The following is a 22,500-nucleotide window of genomic DNA, read 5'->3' as shown; positions in this document are numbered from 1 at the left end:
AGCAATCCTTACATCTCTGGCTTTCTTGCCTTTTGTATGTCTTGCACTACAAGTAAAGTCACCTTCTATCGTAGTTGGTCAATTCACCATTATATATGCCCTCACATCATCCAATAAGCTGCATCTGTCCTCAAATTTCATTCTGGCATGCAATGGAATTATTCTAACTATATTTTTCTAACCATTGTATTCATACTAACCCCCTGTCATCATGAAAAATATTTATTACATGCTGTTTGTAAAGGAAAGCAATACCTGTAGCTGCCTCGGTACCAACAGACCAAAGAATACCAACCGTCAAAACTTACCAAATTACTCTCTTTCCCTCTGAGAACACAATCTAGTATCCAAAAATATAAAATCACAGTGTTGTTTTTTTAGTCATTGTAATGTTTTGATTTATTGACATTCGCCTGTAATTCACAAATAGGTGGAATAGAAAAACAATAATCTTTACTTTTTATTTTTCACTTTCGACACCTACCTTAGCGTTCTTGTTTTATGTGTGTACTCAACTGCCTACAGTACTTCTTTTCTCTTCTGCTGTTTCCTCGATATTCTCACTGCTAACATTCCGTGTTTCCTCAATTCCTACAGGGCCCTATCTATTTTCACCGTCCTCATCTTCAGGTTCTTCAAAGGCATTAGTGAGACCTGAGAGGCATTTGTTTCTGCCTGCACACATGCCAGTATATTCTTACTTCTTCTACCCTAGAAGACACCCTACAGGCATTTTCCTTGTGCTGTTCCACGTGTGCCCTTGCTGACGTGGTTGACTGCACTTCTCCTTGTATTGCCGTAGAAACCTTCTCTCATCCCTGACAATCAAACCACATGTCTCTCCGTATACAGGTTCACAACAAAGGATCCCTTTAGTACATTAAATGTTCTAGCTGCTTTAAAAGACCACTGCACCTTGCTAGGACTTTTCCTTCTGATGACACCTATCAAAGGGAAGTCAAATGGCAGCAAAATTGAGCACAGACTAATGAAATCTGTAGTATCTAGCTTGTCCAAGAAAAGCCTTCACTTGTGTTTTTGTGGAGGTTAAAGCCCAGTTCTTTGTGTCATCTTCCAATTGTGGTCTTCACACTCCTTTTCTTATAAGGAACATTGAATACTTAGCTTCTACCATACCCAGTTTACGTTTCTTAATATTTATAGCCAAGCCTGCCTTATGCATCCAAATTCATCCAGGACTTCAGATAAGTGAGATTCCTTGTTCTTTAAATTAATGACCACAACATCCAGGTATACAGCAGAATATCAGGAGTGGGGGCTTCAATATTTTATCTGCTAACCTCTGAACAGTGTCTCAGGCTCCATGAAACCCATATTGTAACACTGTATATTGAAAGAAATAATCATGGGTTCCGAAAGCCATTTTCTGTTTGGCAGAGGAGATATGCGGTCTCTCCATTTATCATGCTTCCTCTTATCAAGTTTCTGACTCTGCCTAGGTTTTCTATCAACTCATCAACTCTGAGCATGGGACACCTCTCAAACTTGGAACCACTACTCGGTTTCCTAATGTACATTATTTATTTTATAGTCACTCTGACTCCTATCAAATCTAGTTTGAGGAATTTTGAACTACTTCTCTTACTGTTTCTGTGAATGTGGTACTCTATAAGGTGTGTGTCTAACCTTCATTCCAGAAGTTACCTGTATATTATTTGCTATTACTTTGATTCTCCAAGGCATCTTTAACAATACTTGCCTTTGTACTTGTATTAAGGTTCCCTCTGTCTGCACTTCAGATAAAGATCTCCTGGTCTCCTTTGTAAGAACTTCAGCTTGTCAGCTCTCTTCAGAATCCTCTGCTTCCTTCCATTGCTTTAGTACATTTATGTGGGCAAATTTGCCCTACATTTCACCTCCTTTGCTCACTGTCACTGACCTTATAATTCAATGTATTTATTTATTCAGTCATCTCCAATAAGCCCCTGCAATTTATAGGTTCATAGGTTGGCACTAGGCTATCGACCCTAGGGCCTATACAAGCCTAGCCATAACAATTCCCTGGCTATTACTTTCCCGGTCCCCTGTCTAACAGGGCAATTGACTTGACAGAGTGTAGCTGGAGTTTTTTTAGACGGTCAGCATAGGGAATCTGCTTTAGGCTTGTGATACTTTTAGTGAGGTATTTCTGTGGCCTTTCCAGTTGTTGCAGATGTCTTGTGAGGTACATACCAAACGGGGTGTTGTACTCTATAATGAGTCTAATGAGGGATGAGTACAGTGGGACAATGACCTCCTTTTTTCTGGATGAAAGGCCCTTAATGATGAGGTGTGCCACATAGAAGGATTTCCTAACTATTGTGGTGATGTGGTTAATGAAGGTGAGACCACTGTCCACTTGTGTCCCTAAGTCTCTTATCACACTTTCGGTGTTTAGTGTACTGCCACTTATGTGGTAATTCATGGATACATGTTTTTTCCCAAAGGGGATAACTATACATTTCTTGGCATTGAGCTTGAGCCCATGGCTCTGGCACCAAGTATGTGTTTCTGTAAGGCCCTTTTGTAGAATATCCACATCATTTGGGGATTCAATAATGGATCCCAGTTTGCAGTCATCTGCAAACTTTGTTAGCCAGAGTCCCTTAGTGCTGGTCTGTACTTCAGAGAAGTAGATGCCAAACAAGAGCAGTCCCAGAATTATGCAGGATTTATTTTTCAAATACAGCATTTGCACTAATACCTGATCTCCTGAGTTAAAGTCTTGAAGGAAGTAGGACATTCTGTTTGTAAATTCTTCGTATTGCACATGCTGTCTGTATGTATTTCCTTACTAGGGTCATTACCAGCTTTAATCTGTCCTGTAAACTGACATTGTGTTCTATCACACTTTTAAATCATGTCTTCTTTTCTTTCCACTTTCCTTAGCAATGTCAAGCTAGGATGCCTTGTATATGGAAGTTCAAACGGGGCTATGGTTGCAAAAAGTAGGGTCACAAATGGTGCCAATTTTTGCCTTTTGCATATCAGCAACATTCCTCAGCTTGGATTTTATTGTTTTATTCAACCTCTCTTCTAATCAGTTAGTCTGTAGATGGTAGACTGCTGCTTCAGCTGTTTTAACTAACAGCACTGACTAAACAATGAAGTATCCTTCATATAATCTTTGTGCCTTAGACATTACAAATCTTACTAAGGATACTCTCTCTGGAAAATAACAGTGCCAGTTTCCTGGCGAGATCCTTAACATTAGCTTTAAGTGATGGCAATGCTTCTTTTAATTTGGTCGTGTAGTCTATTATAACTACTTTACATTGAAATCCATTACTCGATTTTACCGGTGGCCCATGATGTCATTCAGTGCATTCATGGAGTACTACTATCTTAGGCAGTGGAATTAAGAGACTCTTGTATGCAGAATGAGGTATAGTTTTTTAAATTAGGGAACATCCTCTTCACTGTCTTCACCTACAACCTTAGTTATGTTCTCTCTTGCTCTACGTAAAGTATTCTTCTCACTTTGCCTTTTAAAGTTTATCAGTTTACTAGTACCTTGACTGAGTTACGATTACTTCCTTTAGTAATCTGCCTCAAGGTGAAAGGTGAAAATTATTTCCCTAAAAATACTGTCACTGCAACTTCTTTTATGCTTTCCAATACAGAAGGTAATTGTAAACAAAAAATTACCTTCAGATTTATTTTTGTGCTGATGTAACATGCCTCTTGAGCTCTCCACACAACTTTTGATTGACTTTTTATTAAAAATTGTAGCTCAGAATAAATGTTATTTTGAGTTTTACCTTCTTCTTGGTTCACACATTTCAGCTGCTTGGAATCTAAACTTCAATTGTATTCTCAGCTTTTCACTAGCAGGCACTGGCTCACAACTCTGCATTCTTCTGCTTATATCACTTTCTGCACTCTGTTCTGACGGTCCTCAAAGAAGTGCCTCTGTGTCTCTGTTTCTTTGTTAAATCTGATAAATGCTTATGCTGAATTCTTTCTTATACTGGTTTGTAGTTCAAAATTTCTGACTGGTTCATGTTTGGTTCCTATATTGACATCTCTTGTCTATATTGAATGTTCAAACATTCAAAATTTCGAGTGTCATATGGTCGACACCATATGATCGAATTTTTAAATGTTCGAACGTTTTAACGGAGATCTCCGTACAGAACGGAATGGGAAGATTTCCCTTTTCTGCACTGTAGTGCGATCTTGGAGTTGTTACATTTAAAGAGCAGGGGGTGTGGGGGGTGCAGGGAGGCTTGCCCCCATGCTTAAAACGTTCACGTAGGTGTTTTGTGTAGTTTATTTTTTTTTATTAGACATCTGAACTTTTAAAATTTTGATCCTATGGTGTTTCTTTGTTAATCTTCTGATAAATGCTTATGCTAAATTCTTTCTTATACTGATTTGTAGTTCAAAATTTCTGACTGGTTCATATTCGGTTCCTATATTGATATCTCGGGTCTATATTGAATGTTCGAACATTCAAAATTTCGAGTGTCATATGGTCAACACCATATGATCGAATTTTTGAATGTTCGAATGTTGTAACGGAGATCTCCGTACAGAACGGAATGGGAAGATTTCCCTTTTCTGCACTGTAGGCGATTTTGGAGTTGGTACATTTAAAGAGCAGGGGTTGTGGGGGTGCAGAGAGGCTTGCCCCCCTGCTTAAAACGTTCACAGAGGTGTTTTGTGTAGTTTATTTTTTTTATTAGACATTTGAACTTTTAAAAGTTCGATCGTATGGTGTTGACCATGATAGTTGAACTTTCAAACATTCGATTATCTACTACAAACCCGACATCTCTTACAGTTTTGGGTTTCTGTTGTTCTGTCATTGCAGCATACTTCTGTACCAGACAAGATCCCTTTTACTGCCTAACTCCAACCAACTCAAACCTCCTTCTGCAGTTTCTATACTAACTCCTGCTCCTGGTTTTGATAACATTAGAACCACCTTTAACCTTAGAAGTTCAAATTCAAACTAAGGAAACACCTATTAAAGACAAGTCTCTGTTACTGTTCAAACTCGTCCTAAACAAATCCAGCTCACTCTGTACTTAACTTCCTGTCCCTATTCCGTTCTTTCTATCCCACTCCCCCTCCTTACTCACAGTATCCTGATAACCCCTTCTCCTCCCCCTGTCCTTTCTCTCTTCCTCTCACTCTTAAATAGCAGTATTACAATCACCTCTCCAATAATAGCACAAACCTTCTGATACTCCGTACACAACCTTGTATCTTTACCTACCTTTCCTCACAATTCTCTCCCTCTCACCTTACAGGCAGCCACCTTATACGACTAACACTGTCACCTTTCACTCGCCTTTTCTTACTTATACTTATCTGCTATTGTTGTGTCTTTCGGCTTTTCCCAGTTAGGGTTCACCACAGCGGAACTCCGGTCCGCTAATGATTGGCAGTAGATTTTTACTTGCTTTTTATGTGCTGAGTTGCCAGCCCTGACGCACAACCTTCAACGAAGGTACGCCCATTCACACATGTCTCCACACAGAAGACGGTATAGCTGAGAATCGAACAGGACAATATTTTACTGTGAGGTGACAACGCTACCGCAGCACCACCACCGCTATACAAGCCCTAAATCATGTCTGTATGCAAATAGGAATACTAGTGTATATATGCAAGAAAAGCAGCTTTAACATGCATGTAAATGTCCATTACACATGGAGCCTGGAAGGCCCACCTAAATGTTTATTTTTTACCTTCTTATCCATGTTACTATGTACATTGTGTATTAACTGCTTTCTCTTCATTCGTACTGTTTGAACCTTTTGTAAAAAAATTATTGTACAATGGATATAAAAAGTGTACACACCCCTGTTAAAATGCCAGGTTTTTGTGATATAAAAAATGAGACCACAATAAATAATTTCAAACCTTTTCTCACCTTCGATGTGACTTATAACCTGTACAATTCAATTGAAAAACAAACAAATCTGTTAGGGGGAAAAATATTAAAAAAAAAAAAAGTACAATAAGCTGGTTGCATGAGTGTGCACACCCTTAAACTAATACTTTGTTGAAGCACCTTTTGATTTAGTTACAGCATTCAGTCTTCTTGGGTAGGAGTCTATCAGCATGGCACATCTTGACTTGGCAATATTTGCCCACTCTTCCTTGCAAAAGTGCTCAAAATCTGGCAGATTGCAAGGGCATCTCTTGTGCAACACCCTCTTCAGGTCACCACATAGATTTTCTATTGAATTTAGGTCTGGGCTCTGACTGGGCCATTCCAAAACTTTAATTGTCTTCTGGTGAAGCCATTCTTTTGTTGATTTGGATGTATGGTTGGGGTCACTCTCATGTTGAAAGGTGAAATTCCGCTTCATCTTCAGCTTTTTAGCAGATGCCTAAAGGTTTTGGGCCAAAAGTGATGGGTATTTGGAAATGTTCATAATTCCCTCCACCTTGACTAAAGCCCCAGTTCAAGCTGAAGAAAAGCAACCCCAAAGCATGACATTGCCACCACCATGCTTCACTGTGGGGATGGTGTTCTTTTGGTGATGCAAAGTGTTGCTTTTGCGCCAAATGTACCTTTTGTAATTGTGGCCAAAAAGTTCAACCTTGGTCTCGTCAGACCATAACACATTTTCCCATATGCTTTTGGAGATTTGATGTATTGTTTTGAAAATTTTAGCCAGGCCTGGATGTTTTTCTGTGTAAGAAAAGGCTTCCGTCTTGCAACCCTACCCTCATAGTCCAGACAAATGTTGAATATGGGAGATTGTTGTCACATGTAGTACACAACCAGTACTTGCCAGAATTCCTGCAGCTCCTTCATTGTTGCTGTAGGTCTCTCAGCAGCCTCCCTAACCAATTTTCATCTTGTCTTTTCATCAAATTTGGACGTCCAGTTCTTTGCAATGTCACTATTGTCCCATATTTTCTCCACTTTTTGATGACTATCTCCACTGTGTTCCATGATATATCCAATCCTGTGGAATTTTTTTTGTACCCTTCTCCTGACTGACACCTTTCAACAATGAGATCCCTTTGATGCTTTGTCAGCTGTCTGCGATCCATGGCTTTTGCTGTAGCAGGCAACTGAGTAAACATCAGGAAAATCCAACTAGGACAGCTGAAACTTATTTGGGGTTAATCAGAGTCTCTTTTATTGATGGCAGGTGTGTACCCAAGAAGACTGAATGCTGTAAAAAAATCAAAAGGTGCTTCAGCAAAGTATTAGTTTAAGGGTGTGCACACTTATGCAACCAGGTTATTGTACATTTTTTATTTTTTATATTTTTTCCCCTAACAGATTTGTTTGTTTTTCAGTTGAATTGTACAGTCACATTAAAGGTGGGAAAGTTTTGAAATGATTTATTGTGGTCTCATTTTTTATATCAAAAAAGCCTGGCATTTTAACAGGGATGTGTACACTTTTTATATCCATTGTATTTGTTTCTTTCTATGTAGTTGGAGCTTTTCTCCCAGGTCCTCTGCTGAAAATGGGTTTCCCACCCAGCTGGACTTTCCCAGTAACCAAATGTCAAATAAATAAAAAAAAAATAAAAATAAATCACTGTGTGAGTGTCACCGCCCTCCCCTCCGCTCATACAATTGTATACTGAATGAGTGTAATCGCACTTTAATATGTGGCAATATTGTCAAGTGTTAAACAGGTGTTACAGCCACAGGATGCACGTGTTGTCTCAGAAATGTTTGAATTCCTACATGTTTAAAGGATAATCTTTTTTCACCATGAAGGCATATGACATGCACACTCCAACTGCTAGTAAGGGGAAGTTTGACAAGGGAACTCATGCTGCTAGAGTCTATCAGGACTTGCACTTCCCGTCTTTCTAAATGCAAATAAATAAATAAATAAAATTACTACACAGAACCGACTCATTTATTTTGGATGTAGTCATAGTGTATCCCATATGAACTACTTCATCCAAGGCATTCTTTTTAATTTTTGCATTTCTGTTAGAAACACTGTCTTCACTGTTGGAAGTGCATAGCTTGGCAATGTAATTCCTCCATCCTCATTTGTAACAAATTAATGCATTACTTTTGTTTTTCCCTCTGCACTAATGGTACACTGCTTATTGTTATTTTAGCCTTGGTAATAGATAATTCATTTTCAAACATTATGTCATTAATAATTAAGCATTCAACTAACATCAGTAGTGCATCAGATATCTTGGAATCCCTTTGCAGTACCCATTTTAAACCTGCCTACTGCTAACATTTCTAACATTTTTGCATTGCTGTTACTATCAGGTTCAAGGCAGAGCTTTAAAATATGCTTTAAATTATGCATCTGTGCAATTAATGGTTTGTCTACATTAAAAGTGTAGTTATGACATTTTATTACTTGAACTACAGAGAGTATACCAGCTCTGACCAACATTTTTTTTCCTTAAGTTGATTATAGTCCATGTGCTTATGTTCACCTATGGACATGTACGTTTTCTGTTCCTTTTCTTTCAGCTGGGATGATAGGAGTCTCGTCAAGTCCGCTTGACCCCAGTTGATATAGACAGATATACAGGCAGACAAAACCTAGTACTGAGGAAATGTACTTTTCCAGCCTTAACAGTAGTAAACACTTTTCTTAAAGAAGAACAAACCAAAAAATAGGGAAAACCAGTTGTACAGAAATGATAATAGCATATGATGTGCTAAGATACGTTGTTGTCATAAATACTAATGTAAGATCCATGTTAAAGATCACCTTGCATTCTAAGGAAAAACAAGAAAACAGGATTCAAGATGGTACTGCTTGTTTATATTTATGTATACTGAGAGATTTATTTTATTTGTTCAAGTTATGTTTAGACAGAACATGTGCATTTGTTTTATCTATTCCTGTTTTACTGATGTAAGCTGCAAATGTTTTAGAGGTTTATGGGAGCGGTAAGTTTGCATATGTAAGCATGTGATTTTAGTCTGTTGAATGGTGTACAACATATGTGCAGAATGTGTTTACCGTGTATGCATGAGCGATTTTCTTTCAGAAGGTTTGTGTGTATTTGCATCTGAGTATGCATGAGTGATTTTCTTTCAGAAGGTTTGTTTGTATCTGTACTTGAGTACACCACTGCGTGAGTGCTGGCAAGACAGATTAGTGACAGACTGCAGAACAGTGAGGTTAAGGACGTATTCCTTTTCTTCACTGCTGTATGGTCGCAGAGTTAGTACATATATGAAGTAACAGGGGTGTGGGGCATTCTTTGTCAAACTAGCCTTGATGGGGGCTTTTTTTGAAACTGATAGGACATTTCATTTTTCCAAGGTATTAAATGTGATGTCATCTTATGAAGCACAGTGAATGCTTTAGTCAAATTTTAAAAGCATTAAAATCTAATGTGAGGCCAGCAATCCATTTTAGTTTTGGTGATGTCTGAACCCCATATCAAGGTCCCAGCCATGAAACATGCAGTTCTCCAAGCATGCATCCAAATTCATTTTCACAGCATTAAAGATATTCATAGGTGTTAAACTCAGTTTTCAAAACAATAATAATAATTACTTGAGGATACTTTGTTGACTGGAATGCTTGGAACTTTGTTGGATATCCAGTGTACTTTGGGGGTTACCTGTTCAAGAACGGCTGAGTTTGTGGTGGTAATTGAAGATTTTCCTAAAGAAAAGAACAAAAAAGACAGATCAAGCTTCACAGAAAATGAATACAAAAGGTATTTAACTTCCCTACCTGGATTAAAGCTGGATTAAATATATCATGATGAAGTGGCCATTTTGAAAAGCTAACTGGCAAAGGAGATGTTACTTCTTACAAACAGTTTACTGCAACAATAAAGTTTATTTGTCAGCTAACTTTCGTAATAACATACAAAAACAGTCACTAAAATATGTTTTATAGCACTGCATTACAAATTATTCATGCAGCCAGTAAAATCTAGAATTAGTTCTTAAAATAACACTATTAACTGCATCATGAATCATACCTCTCAAATGTCCAGATTTTCACAGAATGTCCAGAGTTTTGCTTAATATTTTTGAGCTATTCTTCATAAAATTTGTGGTTTTCTAAATCACTGAGGATTGAAGTCACTAAATAATGATATACAGTTGTTTCAGACTTCACATCTTTCAGAAAAATCCTGTTATTTTAGCAACTTTTTAAGCGTATAAGAGCAATATCTAAAATTTGTCCTTATTTTTGGGCCTTTGTCCAGATTTCTTGCACTAACAGATTGAGAGGTATGATCATGATACTCCTGTAAATGTGATCTGAATAATTGCTAGTGTACATTATCGATGCGAGGTTGACTTAATAGACGCACAAAGTAAGGGATTAATAACATAAGCCTGCCTATGCATTCATTAACATTAACCACAGGAACCTGATCTCAACCACCCCAGTCTAGCAGTTGCAGAGGTTTTGTGTAATTAGAAAGTGTTAGGAACAAATTAATATGATGGTCTGTCATTTCACACTTCTTTAAGTTTTTGTAGTTTTTATCTTTGTCCACTTGGAATCATCAGTTTTCTTTGTTAGATCACTTTCCTTCTTGATCCACACAGTACTCTTTCTCACAGTTCTGAGCTTCAGTGCACTGCTTTCTTTTCTGAGCTTCAGTGCACTGCTTTCTTTTCTGAGCTTCAGTGCACTGCTTTCTTTTCTGAGCTTCAGTGCACTGCTTTCTTTTCTGAGCTTCAGTGCACTGCTTTCTTTGCATAGTCTTCTACATACAGCTTCCTTCCTTCTTTTCTGGTTTGCACTCAGATAGTGATGATAAAAGAATTACACAGGAACACAGACTAAATTAACTTATTTATTTAGTTGGCTTTGCTAACTAGGATAGTCCTACTGGGCAAACCCCTTTTCAGCGGTGGCCTGGGGAGAAAATCTCCATCTAATAAGAGTGTACATATACATATATACAAGTACAATTTACAACTGTATGCTGCATATACACATACATGTACAATTTACGATGTCATATTTAGTTGTCAATTTTGTCTGTTACAATACTACACATAAAAGCTTATCAGTGGTTAAGCATTGTGTCATCAGTAACGTTTGTGCATATGCTACTGAATTACTTTGAAGTATTTAGTTTTATAGTATAGGGTGTATCTAGGTAAGTATTGTAAGGAGGTGCTGTCATTTTGAGAGTATAGCTGGAGTTTAGAGCATGATGGAGGAGATAAGCCAAAAACGGTTTAGGTGAAGTGAGAAATGGGAGAGAGAAAGGGGTGTGTGTGATTGGAAAGGGAGTAGGTCAAGATGGGGGAAGAAAGATGGGGGATATGCCGGGATGCTGTCAGCCTGGTGCTGAGCATGAGTATGACCAGGATTTATTCAAATGTAGCCTGAGCAGGCTTTGAAAATGTGGTAGTTTGTCAGTGACTCTGATGTGTTCTGGGATGGTGTTCCATGTTTTTGAGATGTAGCAGAAGTAAAGTGAGTCTCTAGCTGAGTTAATAGACTTAGTTGTTTTTAATTAGAACTTGTCAGTGTTGTGGAGGTCTCATGAGGAAGACTAAGGCAGCGAGGCATTTTTTAGTGTGGGGCATTTATCCGGCAGTGTAGGTATATATCACATTTCTATAGATGTAAAAGAAGTTAGGGTAAGTTCCTGGAATTTGGAGAAAGCTGGGCCTGCACATATTACTGATGAAACATCAGCGTATTGGACAATGCTCGCATGTTGTGTGGGGTTTATTTATAAAGATGCTAAAGAGGAGTGGTCCAAGGACTGATAGGCTAAAATAGGCTGAAATGGGGAATAATCCCCGTGCCATTTGACTGCTTGTTTTCTTTCAGACAGATAACTAAGGAACCATGTAAGGGAGTATTGAGAATGTTGACAGAAGTAAGTTCACAGAGTACATGCTGATATGATGTGGTGTTGAATGCCTCAGATAAATCTAAAAAAAAAGTGTTTACACAAGTTTGCCATTATTTCTAAGTTGATTTATACTGTTAGTAAAATGCACATGGGCAGTGCTTGTACTGTGATGGGGTCTGAAACCATGCTGTATTTTGGAAGTAGGTTATTGGAGCTGAGATACTGTATAAGTCGTGTTTGGTACACCGTTCAAGGATTTTTGAAAAGGGGAGAGGATAGCTATGTGTCTATAACTGTTAAGGTCATCCAATTTATACTCTTGTGTAATGGAATAATATAGGAATGGAGAAAGAAACTTGCTTAATCCTAAAACACTTGGGAATTTGCACTGATAAAGGTACTTTTAGTCAATGCTGTCTGGTAACAATAAAGGCTGTCCTCCTTCATATATGGAACCCACAAAAAACTCGATGAGTACTGTAGCACTTAATTCCAAAACGTTTAATCCAAAAAATGACCAAGGTATAAATATGAAAAATAAAAAGACAAAGACAACAAGTGGATTTAGCGCGCTTTCATCTCATAACATGACACTTCTTCAGAATCCACACTTTTGAGTTACCAACTCATTTAAATGTTCTCTCATAGCTTCTCATTGGCTGTTGGTTGGCGCTCAAATCAAGTAACCATATACAAAACTTACAATAGTCGGACTCATGATAAATAGCATGTCTATGTTCATAACAAGTGGTATAGCGTACAAATCATATATTTTTTTATTTATTTTTTGGGTACATTTCAATATGTGTAATTTATGTATTTATATTTAATAATACATTTTGTAGCTGAAATTTACAATTTACATCAACACTATTTATAACACTTTTAGAGATTAGGTTACATGTCATGGATATGGATTACCATTGTGAATTTCAAAGTTCATAGTGTTCTACACATTGTATGTATATTAAGGGAGTTTGTATTTCTTTTCACTGAGAGAGTTTTATTTATTGCCTCAATTATTTCCTTATTTCCTTAGTATTATGAACAATGTATTTATAGGCCATTATGGGAAGTTATGATATGTACGCTATACCACTTGTTATGAACATTTTCATATTTATACCTTGGTCATTTTTTTAGATTAAACGTTTTGGAATTAAGTGCTACAGTACTCATCGAGTTTTTTGTGGGTTCCATATACAAAGGAGGACAGTCTTCATTGTTACCAGACAGCGTTGTCTTTGGTTTTGGTATTTCTTCGAATACGGACTGTTTTGTTTTTGTTTAAAGGTACTTTTAGTGTTTTTGTTCAAAGAGGTGATACTGCATCCCATTATATCATACAGAATCATTGCTTCTCTTCAGCTGACTTCAGTTAGTGAGCCTGGGCTCTTGAAGAGTTGGTCACAGAGGGACTGAAGTGAGCACCTGAGGTTAGCTGAGTCAAGTGAGGATGGGGTCAGCAAAGTCTAAAGATAAGCATACGATGGACAGATGATGAATGATATGCAGAATGCAAAGAACAGCATGGGGCTTGCAAAGCCTGCTGTAATGATGCCCTGATACCTTGCAACTGGACTAGGTTATATGGGAACAAGCAGCCATACAGTGGTACTGTAGGCCTGCCTTGGCAATCTGACCACAAGACGGCAGGGGTAACAGTGTATCCAAGCAGGCAATTTCTATCACACAGCACTGGCAATGAGTCACAGTTCCCCAAACAAGAGACAACTAGCTCTTCATCGTTGGGACGCGGACCACATACGGTAGTCATAGGTTCACAGGTAAGTACTAGGCTAACTACCCTTGCAGGCCACTTTAAACTTAGTCAGTTTCCCTTTTTGTGCTCAAAATAGCCTACCCCATTTGTTTATGGATTGGCCTTACCATCCTACCATCCTAGTCTAGTGGGCAAGATGGGCATTTGTATCAACAGAGTAGGTAGGACTGAGGTAGGCAAGCTAGTGGTCAAAGCAGCATCAGCGAGCAAAAAAGTAGAAAACCTGTGATCTAATTAACATGAAAGCATAAACGTAGCTGAAGGATTCATTCACAAAACTACTGAGAATTCATATTGCTAATGTCAAGAAAGTTAAATGTTTTTATTATAAGAGTATTGTAATGCTGCATTCTGTTCTTTTCTCACAAATCAGATTTTTTAAAATCCAGTTTTGCTGCTGGACACAAACAGAAGTTTCCTAAAAGGCAAAGCCCTGAATTGCGAATGTATGACTTTCTCTGATATACAGCAAGGTGGGTATTATAATGGTATGTATTTCTGCATGACAGAGACTGCAGAGTTGTATAAAATAATATGTTTTAGATTTTACCATGACTACGTTTTGACAAATAGCATTGTTAAAGAATGTAATTTTGTATAATGGGTGTCAAAGAATTCCAAATCACGGAACTGTACAATATCAAGGATTATATTGTATTACATTTGTTTGAAGCCAGTAGGGGACACTAACCATATCAAGTCAGCCCTTTTACTATATTCACATTCAACTTGTCATCCATCCTTATCTTTGCCCTTACCCTTTTACCAGCTGCATATACCCTCATGAACAGTTCTGGAGATTTCCCTCTTCACCCCATTCCTTAAGTCTGCCCCACAGGTCTCCAAATCCAGTAATCAGGCTGGTTCCCATGTCCCCTCTAGCCATATCTGCCCTTCCTGATCAAGACAACTTCTTAACATGACATGATCATGTCCATTTGTTCTCTTATCATTTCTGATCTCTAGTGAAAACGACCTCAAGCTCCATGACAATGTAGTCCTTTCCTTTTAAATCCATTAGCGCTACGGTGGCTTTTCACTGAACTGCTTTATGCAGTCTGTTGTCCCTGTCCTTATACAGCTTCCAGAACCGCGCACTGTGCTTAAGGTATGACTAGACTACAGCAGAGCTGGATCCAGCACTACGCAACAAGGCAGTCGCCTAGCGCCCACTGGCTAGGAGTGCCCACTGGCTGGGCACTGTCACATTAAGTTTTTTTAATTAAAAAAAATACATGCTTTTTTTAAAGGTGTTCTTCTTTAAGAATGCCCTCTGCATCTGGTCACAATGCCTGTTGCATCTGGGTGTGTGCCATCATCATTACACAGGCCTGTTGTTTGTTTACATCTTCCTTTCCACGTTCTGCGCACGGAATTTGAATAAAAGACTCTCCTGTTTCAACAGATGTGTGTGTGTGTGTGTGTGTGTGTGTGTGTGTGTGTGTGTGTGTGTGTGTGTGTGTGTGTGTGTGTATGTGAAATGCCCTGGTTAGGTATTACAGGTGGCTAGTAATTTGCTCAGGCTTAAACTCTGTTACACAAAACAAGAGCCTACTTCAGCTACCAAGCTGCTAAAGAAATGAAGTTTTCAGGTGCATTTTCAAAGAATTGATTTTCAGGTGTAATTTCAAGGAAGTGAGTTTTAAGGGTATTTTTAAGGAATTGTGAGCTTCAAAGGAAGAGAAGTTTACTGCTGCTCATGCTAAGTCTATTTACAATGTGCAACTGTTTTGTTTCGAGAATGCTATCACTATTCTGCTACAGCACTGAAAAGCAGTGTTAGTAGCACAACAGGTAGGATATTTACTTTTGATGTAGATGGTTGTAGCTGTAGCATGTAGATGGATTGCTGATACTGTGTTGTACTTTAGGGGGTGGGGTGCTACAGTCCTCAATATGTCCTCCTTTGGATGAGATCTCTACTATGAACCTGTTATTAGTTTGCTATCCATTCCCTATTGCAATATTACCAGTTTATCATTTTTGTAATTTAACATAGGCAATGTTTGTTCTTCATGGGCAGCAGGCACTAAATTTGTAAATGAAACACTGAAATATAAAGTTGTTTGCTATCAGTAACCTCTTCATTAGTTACAGATCTCTTTAATGGGGAATTATTCAGATGACATTTACTTCTGCAGAGATTGTGCGTATTGACTGATATTGGTGGAATTTAATGACAAGCATTTTTTTATGGTTGAAATGTTCTGAAATGGGCAGTTTTGTCATTATTGGTTTACATCGGTTCATAGTTGTTTACTAGGCTAACGTCCACAAGGGCCTTTTTAAGCCTAGCCATGTATCCCAAATCTCTGGCAAGTTCTGCTACCCTTGATAAGTGTAAGCAGGGGCTTGGAAGATGAAACATTTACAAGAAGGAGCCTCGGACAGAAAACATTTACAGGATGCCTGTGTCCATTAAAGACATAGGTGCCAATTCAGGGAGGAATTTCCTGTTCCCCATCCAAAACTTGAATTGGGTTAAGGAGAAACTCTGCTTCACATGGATGGGGAGCCTGTTCCAGAGACAGGGTAGACTCTGGAATACATACCTGTCCTCTCCAGCAGGTCCTATTTAGATGACAGACAAGGTTTAAGTCTTTAGAATAGGTAATTCTGGTGCCATTTGTTTTGTGTGTATGCCAGGTATTGATCTCTCCTCAAAAGCCCGAAGGAGAAAGAATACAAGGATAGGGCCTTGAGGCTGTCTGCAGAGGACATTTTACTTACACCCTGTAATCTTTTAGTGAGGATCCCCTGTGGATATTCCAGTTTTTGGATATGCCTGGTTAGGTACATACCAAAGGGGGTATTGTACTCAATGATAGGTCTGATGAATGCCGAATGCAGTGGAACAATGACTTCCCTGGACTAAGATGTCATACCTTTGTTTATAATTTGTGCAACATAGAATGATTTCATCACTACTGTAGACATGTGATAGTTAAAGGCTAGATTACTGTCTCTCTGTGTCCCTAAGTCCCTCACTACTGGGTCAACTCTTAGGGGTGAGTTGTCAGTATAATAGTTACCAGGGATGGATGACTTCCTGAAAGATACTATTATGCATTTCTTGGAATTTACTTTTAGTCCATGGCTCTGGCAATGATTGATTGTCTGTGTCAGCCCTTCTTGGAGAACATTTGTGTCAGTGCTCATTGGCTACTGGAAAAATGTTCAACACTACAAATTTAAAACACGCTCTAACAAGTGGTGCTGCATTTTACAAGGAATATAAGTTAATACAATCAAGAAGGTGAATCAAAGAACTCATGCATGTTTGCATTGTCATAAAAATGTGTGCAAAGGGCCTATGATATGAAAACCGCCCAAAGATAAAACTTAATCTGCCACTGGCCTCATGCATTTTCTTTGAATGTGGGTTTCAATGCTATTTCAATGAACGTGAGTTTTAAGGGCAGAGAAAAAGAAGTTATACCTTACCGTAACGTTTCATCTGTGTTGTTGATCTTCTCCCATTCATCTCTGATGGGTTCAGTTCCGAGGCTCTCAGAACGGAGTCAGCCTAATACCAAGCTCGCGTACACCAACACCGCTCGAGCTAAGCTGCTACTCACAATGCCCTTCTCCCAGTTACCTCAGATCGAGTTTGCGTGCAACATACAGAAGTAAAAGCAGAGGCCATTTCTGCACAAAAACCCTGAAAACACCACAAGGACCCATAAGATCCACCAGGAGCCTTTGGAGGGGGACGGAGGGTGGGATGTGATGAATGGAAGAAGATCAACAACACAGATGGAACGTTATGGTAAGACATAACTTCTTTATCTGATGTTGTTAATCTTCTTCCCATTCATCACTGATAAGACAGAATCCCAAGCTACTTGAAAAGCCTGGGTGGCCCTTATGGAAGAACATGCCTGAGAACCATTGAGCTGAAGGCCACTCTTCCCCTGGAGACCATGTCCAATTTGTAATGCTTGATGGAAGTATGGGGTTTAGCCCAAATAGCTGCTGTGCAAATGTCATCCATGGAAGCTCTGGATTGAAAACCAACAGAAGTTGCAAAGGCTCTCGTTGAATGAGCTTTGATATTAACAGGTTTAGGTTCATTTGCCTGTGAGTACGAAAAAGAAATACAACTTCTGAGCCATTTTGATAAAGTGACTTTTAATACAGCACATCCCATTTTTGGTCCAGAGAAGGAGATGAAAAGTTGATCCGACTTGCAGAAAGATTTAGTCCTGTCCAAGTAAAAACGTAATTGTCTATGTACATCCCATGAGTGCAGACAGTATTCTCCTTTATTGGAATAATTTGGGAAAAACACTGGGAGCTCAATGGACTGGTTGACAGAGACATCATAAACCACTTTGTGGAGAAAAGATGGATTAGTACGAAGAGATACTCTGTCTTTATGAAAGATTAAATACGGACTCTTGATGCATAAGGCTTGTAGTTCCGATATCCATCTAGCTGATGTGACTGCCACCAAAAAGAGTGATCTCCATGAAAGAAATTTAAGGTCACATTTTGCAGAGGGCTCAAAAGGGGGTAAAGAAAGAGACTGTAATACCAAAGAGAGATTCCATTTCTCTACAGGCCACCTGATTGGGGTTCAGCTATGGAAAATGGATTATGAAAATTGGAGATAGCTGCCAAGTGGAGTTGAATAGTGGAAGCTGATGCTCCATTATCGAAAAACTCAGAAAGGTATTAAAGTATAACAGATGCAGGAACTGAGAAGGGGTCTAGCATCTGTTTTTTAGACCAGACAGTGAACTTTTTCCACTTATCTCTGTAGAGTTTTCTGGTGGATGGTTTATGGGAGGCCAGAATAATATCGCAAACTGCCTGGTGACTAAAGGAAGTGGAGAAACCAAGCTGTCAGTTTGAGAGTGGACAGATTTGGGGGAGTCAACCCTTGGGGCTAAGAGATTAGGTCCTGATGAGTGTCCAGGATCCATGGAGGCTGTAATAGCTGAGGCTGGAGAAAGGGGAACCACACTTGTCGAGGCCAGAATGGGGCAATGAGGATCACCTTGCATCTCGACTGAATTGCTTTCTTTAAAAATAGTGGTATCAAGGGAATTGGAGGATAAGCATTGAGGAGACCCGTGGGCCAGTCATGAGTCAAAGCATCTCTCGGTGACTCCCCTTCTGTGGGAAAAGGGCAAAGAAGCTGCTGCATTTGTTGTTTGAGGAGGAAGCTAAAAGATTGCAGCAAGGCTGGCCCCAATGCCTGAAAATTTCTGCCGTCACATTTGGATTGAGAGACCACTCGTGTGGAAGGAGGATGCATCTGCTCAGCCTGTCCACAATCACGTTGGAGCTCCCCGGGATATGCATTGTTATAAGAAAGTGGTTGGAAACTATTGCCCAATGCCAAATTCTCATGGCCTCTCAACACAGGGGATAGGATTTGGTCCCTCCTTGTTTATGTACCAGACTACTGACATATTGTCTGAATGGATCGCAATCGTTCCCGATGGAAGGAGTGGATGTAGTGCCTGCAATGTCAACAACACAGCTCTCAACTCCAGAACATTGATATGCAAGTTGGCCTCCAAGCTGGACCACGTGCTTTGGACTGTCTTTCCTTGAAAGTGGCTACCCCACCCTATCAGAGAAGCATCTATGGTCACCGTGGCATTGGGTTGAGGGTTCTGGAAGGGACGACACCAAAGAATTTTGTCTGTCCTCATCCACCAAAGAATGTTTGCAGGAAATGGTGATGAGGATCTGTGACTTTAGTGGGTGAAGATTTGCCAATCACTGGGATAAAAGGAGCCATTGTAACAGTCTCATATGTAATCTTGCCAGAGAAACAATCAGAATGGCTGCAGCCATAGACCCTAGAGCCTGGAGAACTTCTCTTGCTGACACCTTTCTTTGACAGAGTATCACTTGTACCTGTAATCTTAATCTTTGAAGCCTATGAGGTGGAAGAGAAACGAGGCTTGTTCGAGCATTGAATACTGATCCTATAAATTCCAATTGTTGGGTAGGATGAAGATTGGATTTTTCCCAATGGATTGTGATGCCTAGAAACTCTGCCAGTGAGAGAGTGTAGTGGAGGCCCATGGGCAGTAGGCGCTTAGTGGGGGCGGAGATGAGCCAATCGTCTAAATATGGAAACACCTGGAATCCTTGAAGTCTCAGATGAGCTGTCACCACTGCTAGGCATTTCATGAACACTCTGGGGGCTGTCGAGAGACCGAATGGCAGGGCTCTGAACTGGTAATGACTGGCTCCTAGCTGGAAGGGAAGGAGACTCCTGGAGCGTTTGTCCATTTTCATGTGATAATATGCATCCTGAAGGTCTATCAAGCACATCCAAACATCCTCCCATAGAAAAGGGAGAATGGAAAAAGTTCAAAATACACCAAACTTTCTAAAAAAAATATGACAGCTGGAGAACTCTGTGAAATGGTGCTGTATGGCTGTGCGGCAAATGAGATCTGAGGTAACTGGGAGAAGGACATTGTGAGTAGCAGCTTAGCTCGAGAGTTTTTGGTGTACGTGAGGTTGGTATTAGGCCAACTCAGTTTCATGGGCCTCAGAACCAAACCCATCAGTGATGAATGGGAAGAAGATTAACAACATCAGATGCTGAATGTTAATGTTAAGTCTGTTTACATTGTGACACTGTATTGTTTTGTTTAGCAAATCTCTATCAGTGTTTGTACAATAAAATTTGAAATAAAAGTATTAAATTAAATCCAAATATCTGTAATCATTGTAGAAGTAAAGCAGAAAATATTATGCACACTGAGAGGTATAAACAGTGTTTATGGTAAATGAGGAGAAATAACCAAGTAATGGGACAATGGAATGGCTAGGGGAGTGCTGAGTATTTATGTTGAAAAGACAGCAAGATGTCTTAAGAAGAGAGTGTACAAGAGTGTACGAACATGTACATAATGTGAGGAGCAAAAAAGATCATAATGCACTACATAAACGTATGGAAAATAATCCAGAACACTTCCTTGTGGTATAGAGAGTTAATGTAAGCCAGAGGGGGAGACCGTGGGGGGACTTTTTGGAATGGAAAGAATTGCAATTGCTATTGAGAACTAATGCCACGGGGAATTATGGCTTAAATTAAATGATTTCCATCACAAGTATTTGGAAAATTAAATTGGTTTCTATTTAATAACATTTAATAACAAGTTAGGTTTTGAAGGGAGCTTACTATTGAGCTTGTATGTGACTTTTGGCAAAGTAACACAATTTTCTATACAGTCATCATCATCATCATCATCATCATCATCATCATCATCATCCCCTTTTTGAATTTTCTACATGGGGTCGGGGCATCATGTTAACTGTTGGCATCTCTCTCAATTCAGTGCCACACTCCTGCTTTCTTCAACACTCATGCCTGACTGTCGCAGATCTTCTTTCACACAATCCATCCACCTCTTTGCTGGACATCCTCATTTCCTCTTACCTTCTTCCTGTCTGCTCCATATCTTCCTCATCAGATTGTCTTCTGCTTTCCTGCACATGTGTCTGAACCACTGTAATCTGTTCTCTTTGATCTTTTCTGCAATTGGAGCAACTTTGGCTTCTGCTCTTATGTCCTCATTTCTTCGTCTATCCCACAGTGTGCATCCTACCACCCTTCTCAGGCACTTCATTTTCATCACCTGTAGCTTCTTCATCTGCTTTGCCTTTACTGCTCAGGTTTTTGTACCATATAGTAGTACTGGTCGCACCACTGTCTTGTACAACTTACTTTTCAGGTTCTTTGGCATTCTTCTGTCATAGACTACACCTGACACTCTATGCCTGTTGGCTGCAGCACCTCTGATTCTAGCTTTGACCTCTTTATTCAGACTTTCCTTCTCCTCAAAAACCCCTCCCAAATACTTGAAGCTATTTACATGTTCCACTATCTTCCCTTCTGTCTCAATTCTCAACTATTTTCCCAATTTGCTTCTATTACCACTGTCTTATCTGTGCTTAGTTTCATCCCATGTGCCTTCAGTTTTCCATTCCATTCCCCTGTTCTTTGCTGAAGTTCTTGCTCAGAGTCAGCCTGTAATGCCACATAGGTTCATAGGTTGGTACTAGGCTATCGACCCTAGGGCCTATACAAGCCTAGCCATAACAATTACCTGGATATTTCTTCACACAATATTTACTGCCCTAGACCCCTGTCTAGCAGGGTGACTGATGTGATCCCCGGGGTGAATTTCCTATCTCCCATCCAGTCGTCAATGTTCCTTTTGAAGAGGACCAAAGAGGCACTCTGCTTGACATGTATGGGCAGTCTATTCCATCATCTGCATACAGTAACTTTGTTCATCTGCCCCCTCTAACCTGTTTGATAATGTAGTCCATCACCAGTATGAACAGCAGTGGGCTGAGAGCTGAACCCTGGTGCACACCCATTCCCACTGGGAACCCCTCTGTGAGGCAGAACACTGTTTTTACTTGAGTCATTGGGTCCTTGTACATAGCCTGAACTAATTCTATCAATGTTTCTGGGACTTCAAACCACTGCAATACTGCTCAAATCAGCTTTCTTGGGACCTTATCATATGCTTTCTCCAAGTCCAAGATGAGGAAAGAGTCCAACTGGGCGTTCCTAGACTCTGAGAAAGCATATGACAATTGTCTATACAATATCATCCAGTTTTTGTTAATACAAAATAGGCAGCAAATAGTAAAAAAGAAAAGTGACGTTATCAATGATTGGTGAAGCTTAATCCATGGTGGTACAGCGGTAGCGTTGTTGCCTCACAGCAAGAGGTTCTCCTGTTCGATTCTCGGCTGGAGTGCCTTCTGTGTGGAGTCTGCATGTCCTCCCAGCAGTCGAGTGGCCTCCGAAAGACATGTGTGAATGGGCATGCCTTTGCTGAAGGTTGGGCGTTGGGCTGGCAACTCAGCACCATAAAAATCGACTGCCAATCATTAGCAGACGGGAGTTCCTCTGTGGCGACCCCTAACCGGGAAAAGTCAAAAAGACAAACAACAACATCAACA

At 39.6% G+C, this 22,500-nt stretch overlaps 1 protein-coding gene across 3 annotated transcripts in view; it reads right to left on the bottom strand.

Moving 5' to 3' along the window:
- Positions 1-22,500, bottom strand: part of ADAMTS14 (ADAM metallopeptidase with thrombospondin type 1 motif 14) — a 1,616,175-nt gene that overhangs the window by 11,469 nt on the left and 1,582,206 nt on the right. For all 3 annotated transcript variants that reach the window (XM_044056898.1, XM_044056897.1, XM_044056899.1), the window contains one exon: positions 9,476-9,586. In XM_044056898.1, coding sequence (XP_043912833.1) covers positions 9,476-9,586 — 111 coding nt within the window. The remainder of the gene's footprint in view (positions 1-9,475; positions 9,587-22,500) is intronic.

Source organism: Protopterus annectens, chromosome 14.part0 (genome assembly GCF_019279795.1).
Source record: "Protopterus annectens isolate FY-2018-M chromosome 14.part0, PAN1.0, whole genome shotgun sequence".
Classification (NCBI taxonomy): domain Eukaryota; kingdom Metazoa; phylum Chordata; order Ceratodontiformes; family Protopteridae; genus Protopterus; species Protopterus annectens.
Note: the sequence above shows the minus strand (reverse complement) of the source record. Positions and strands in the feature narration are given on the sequence as shown.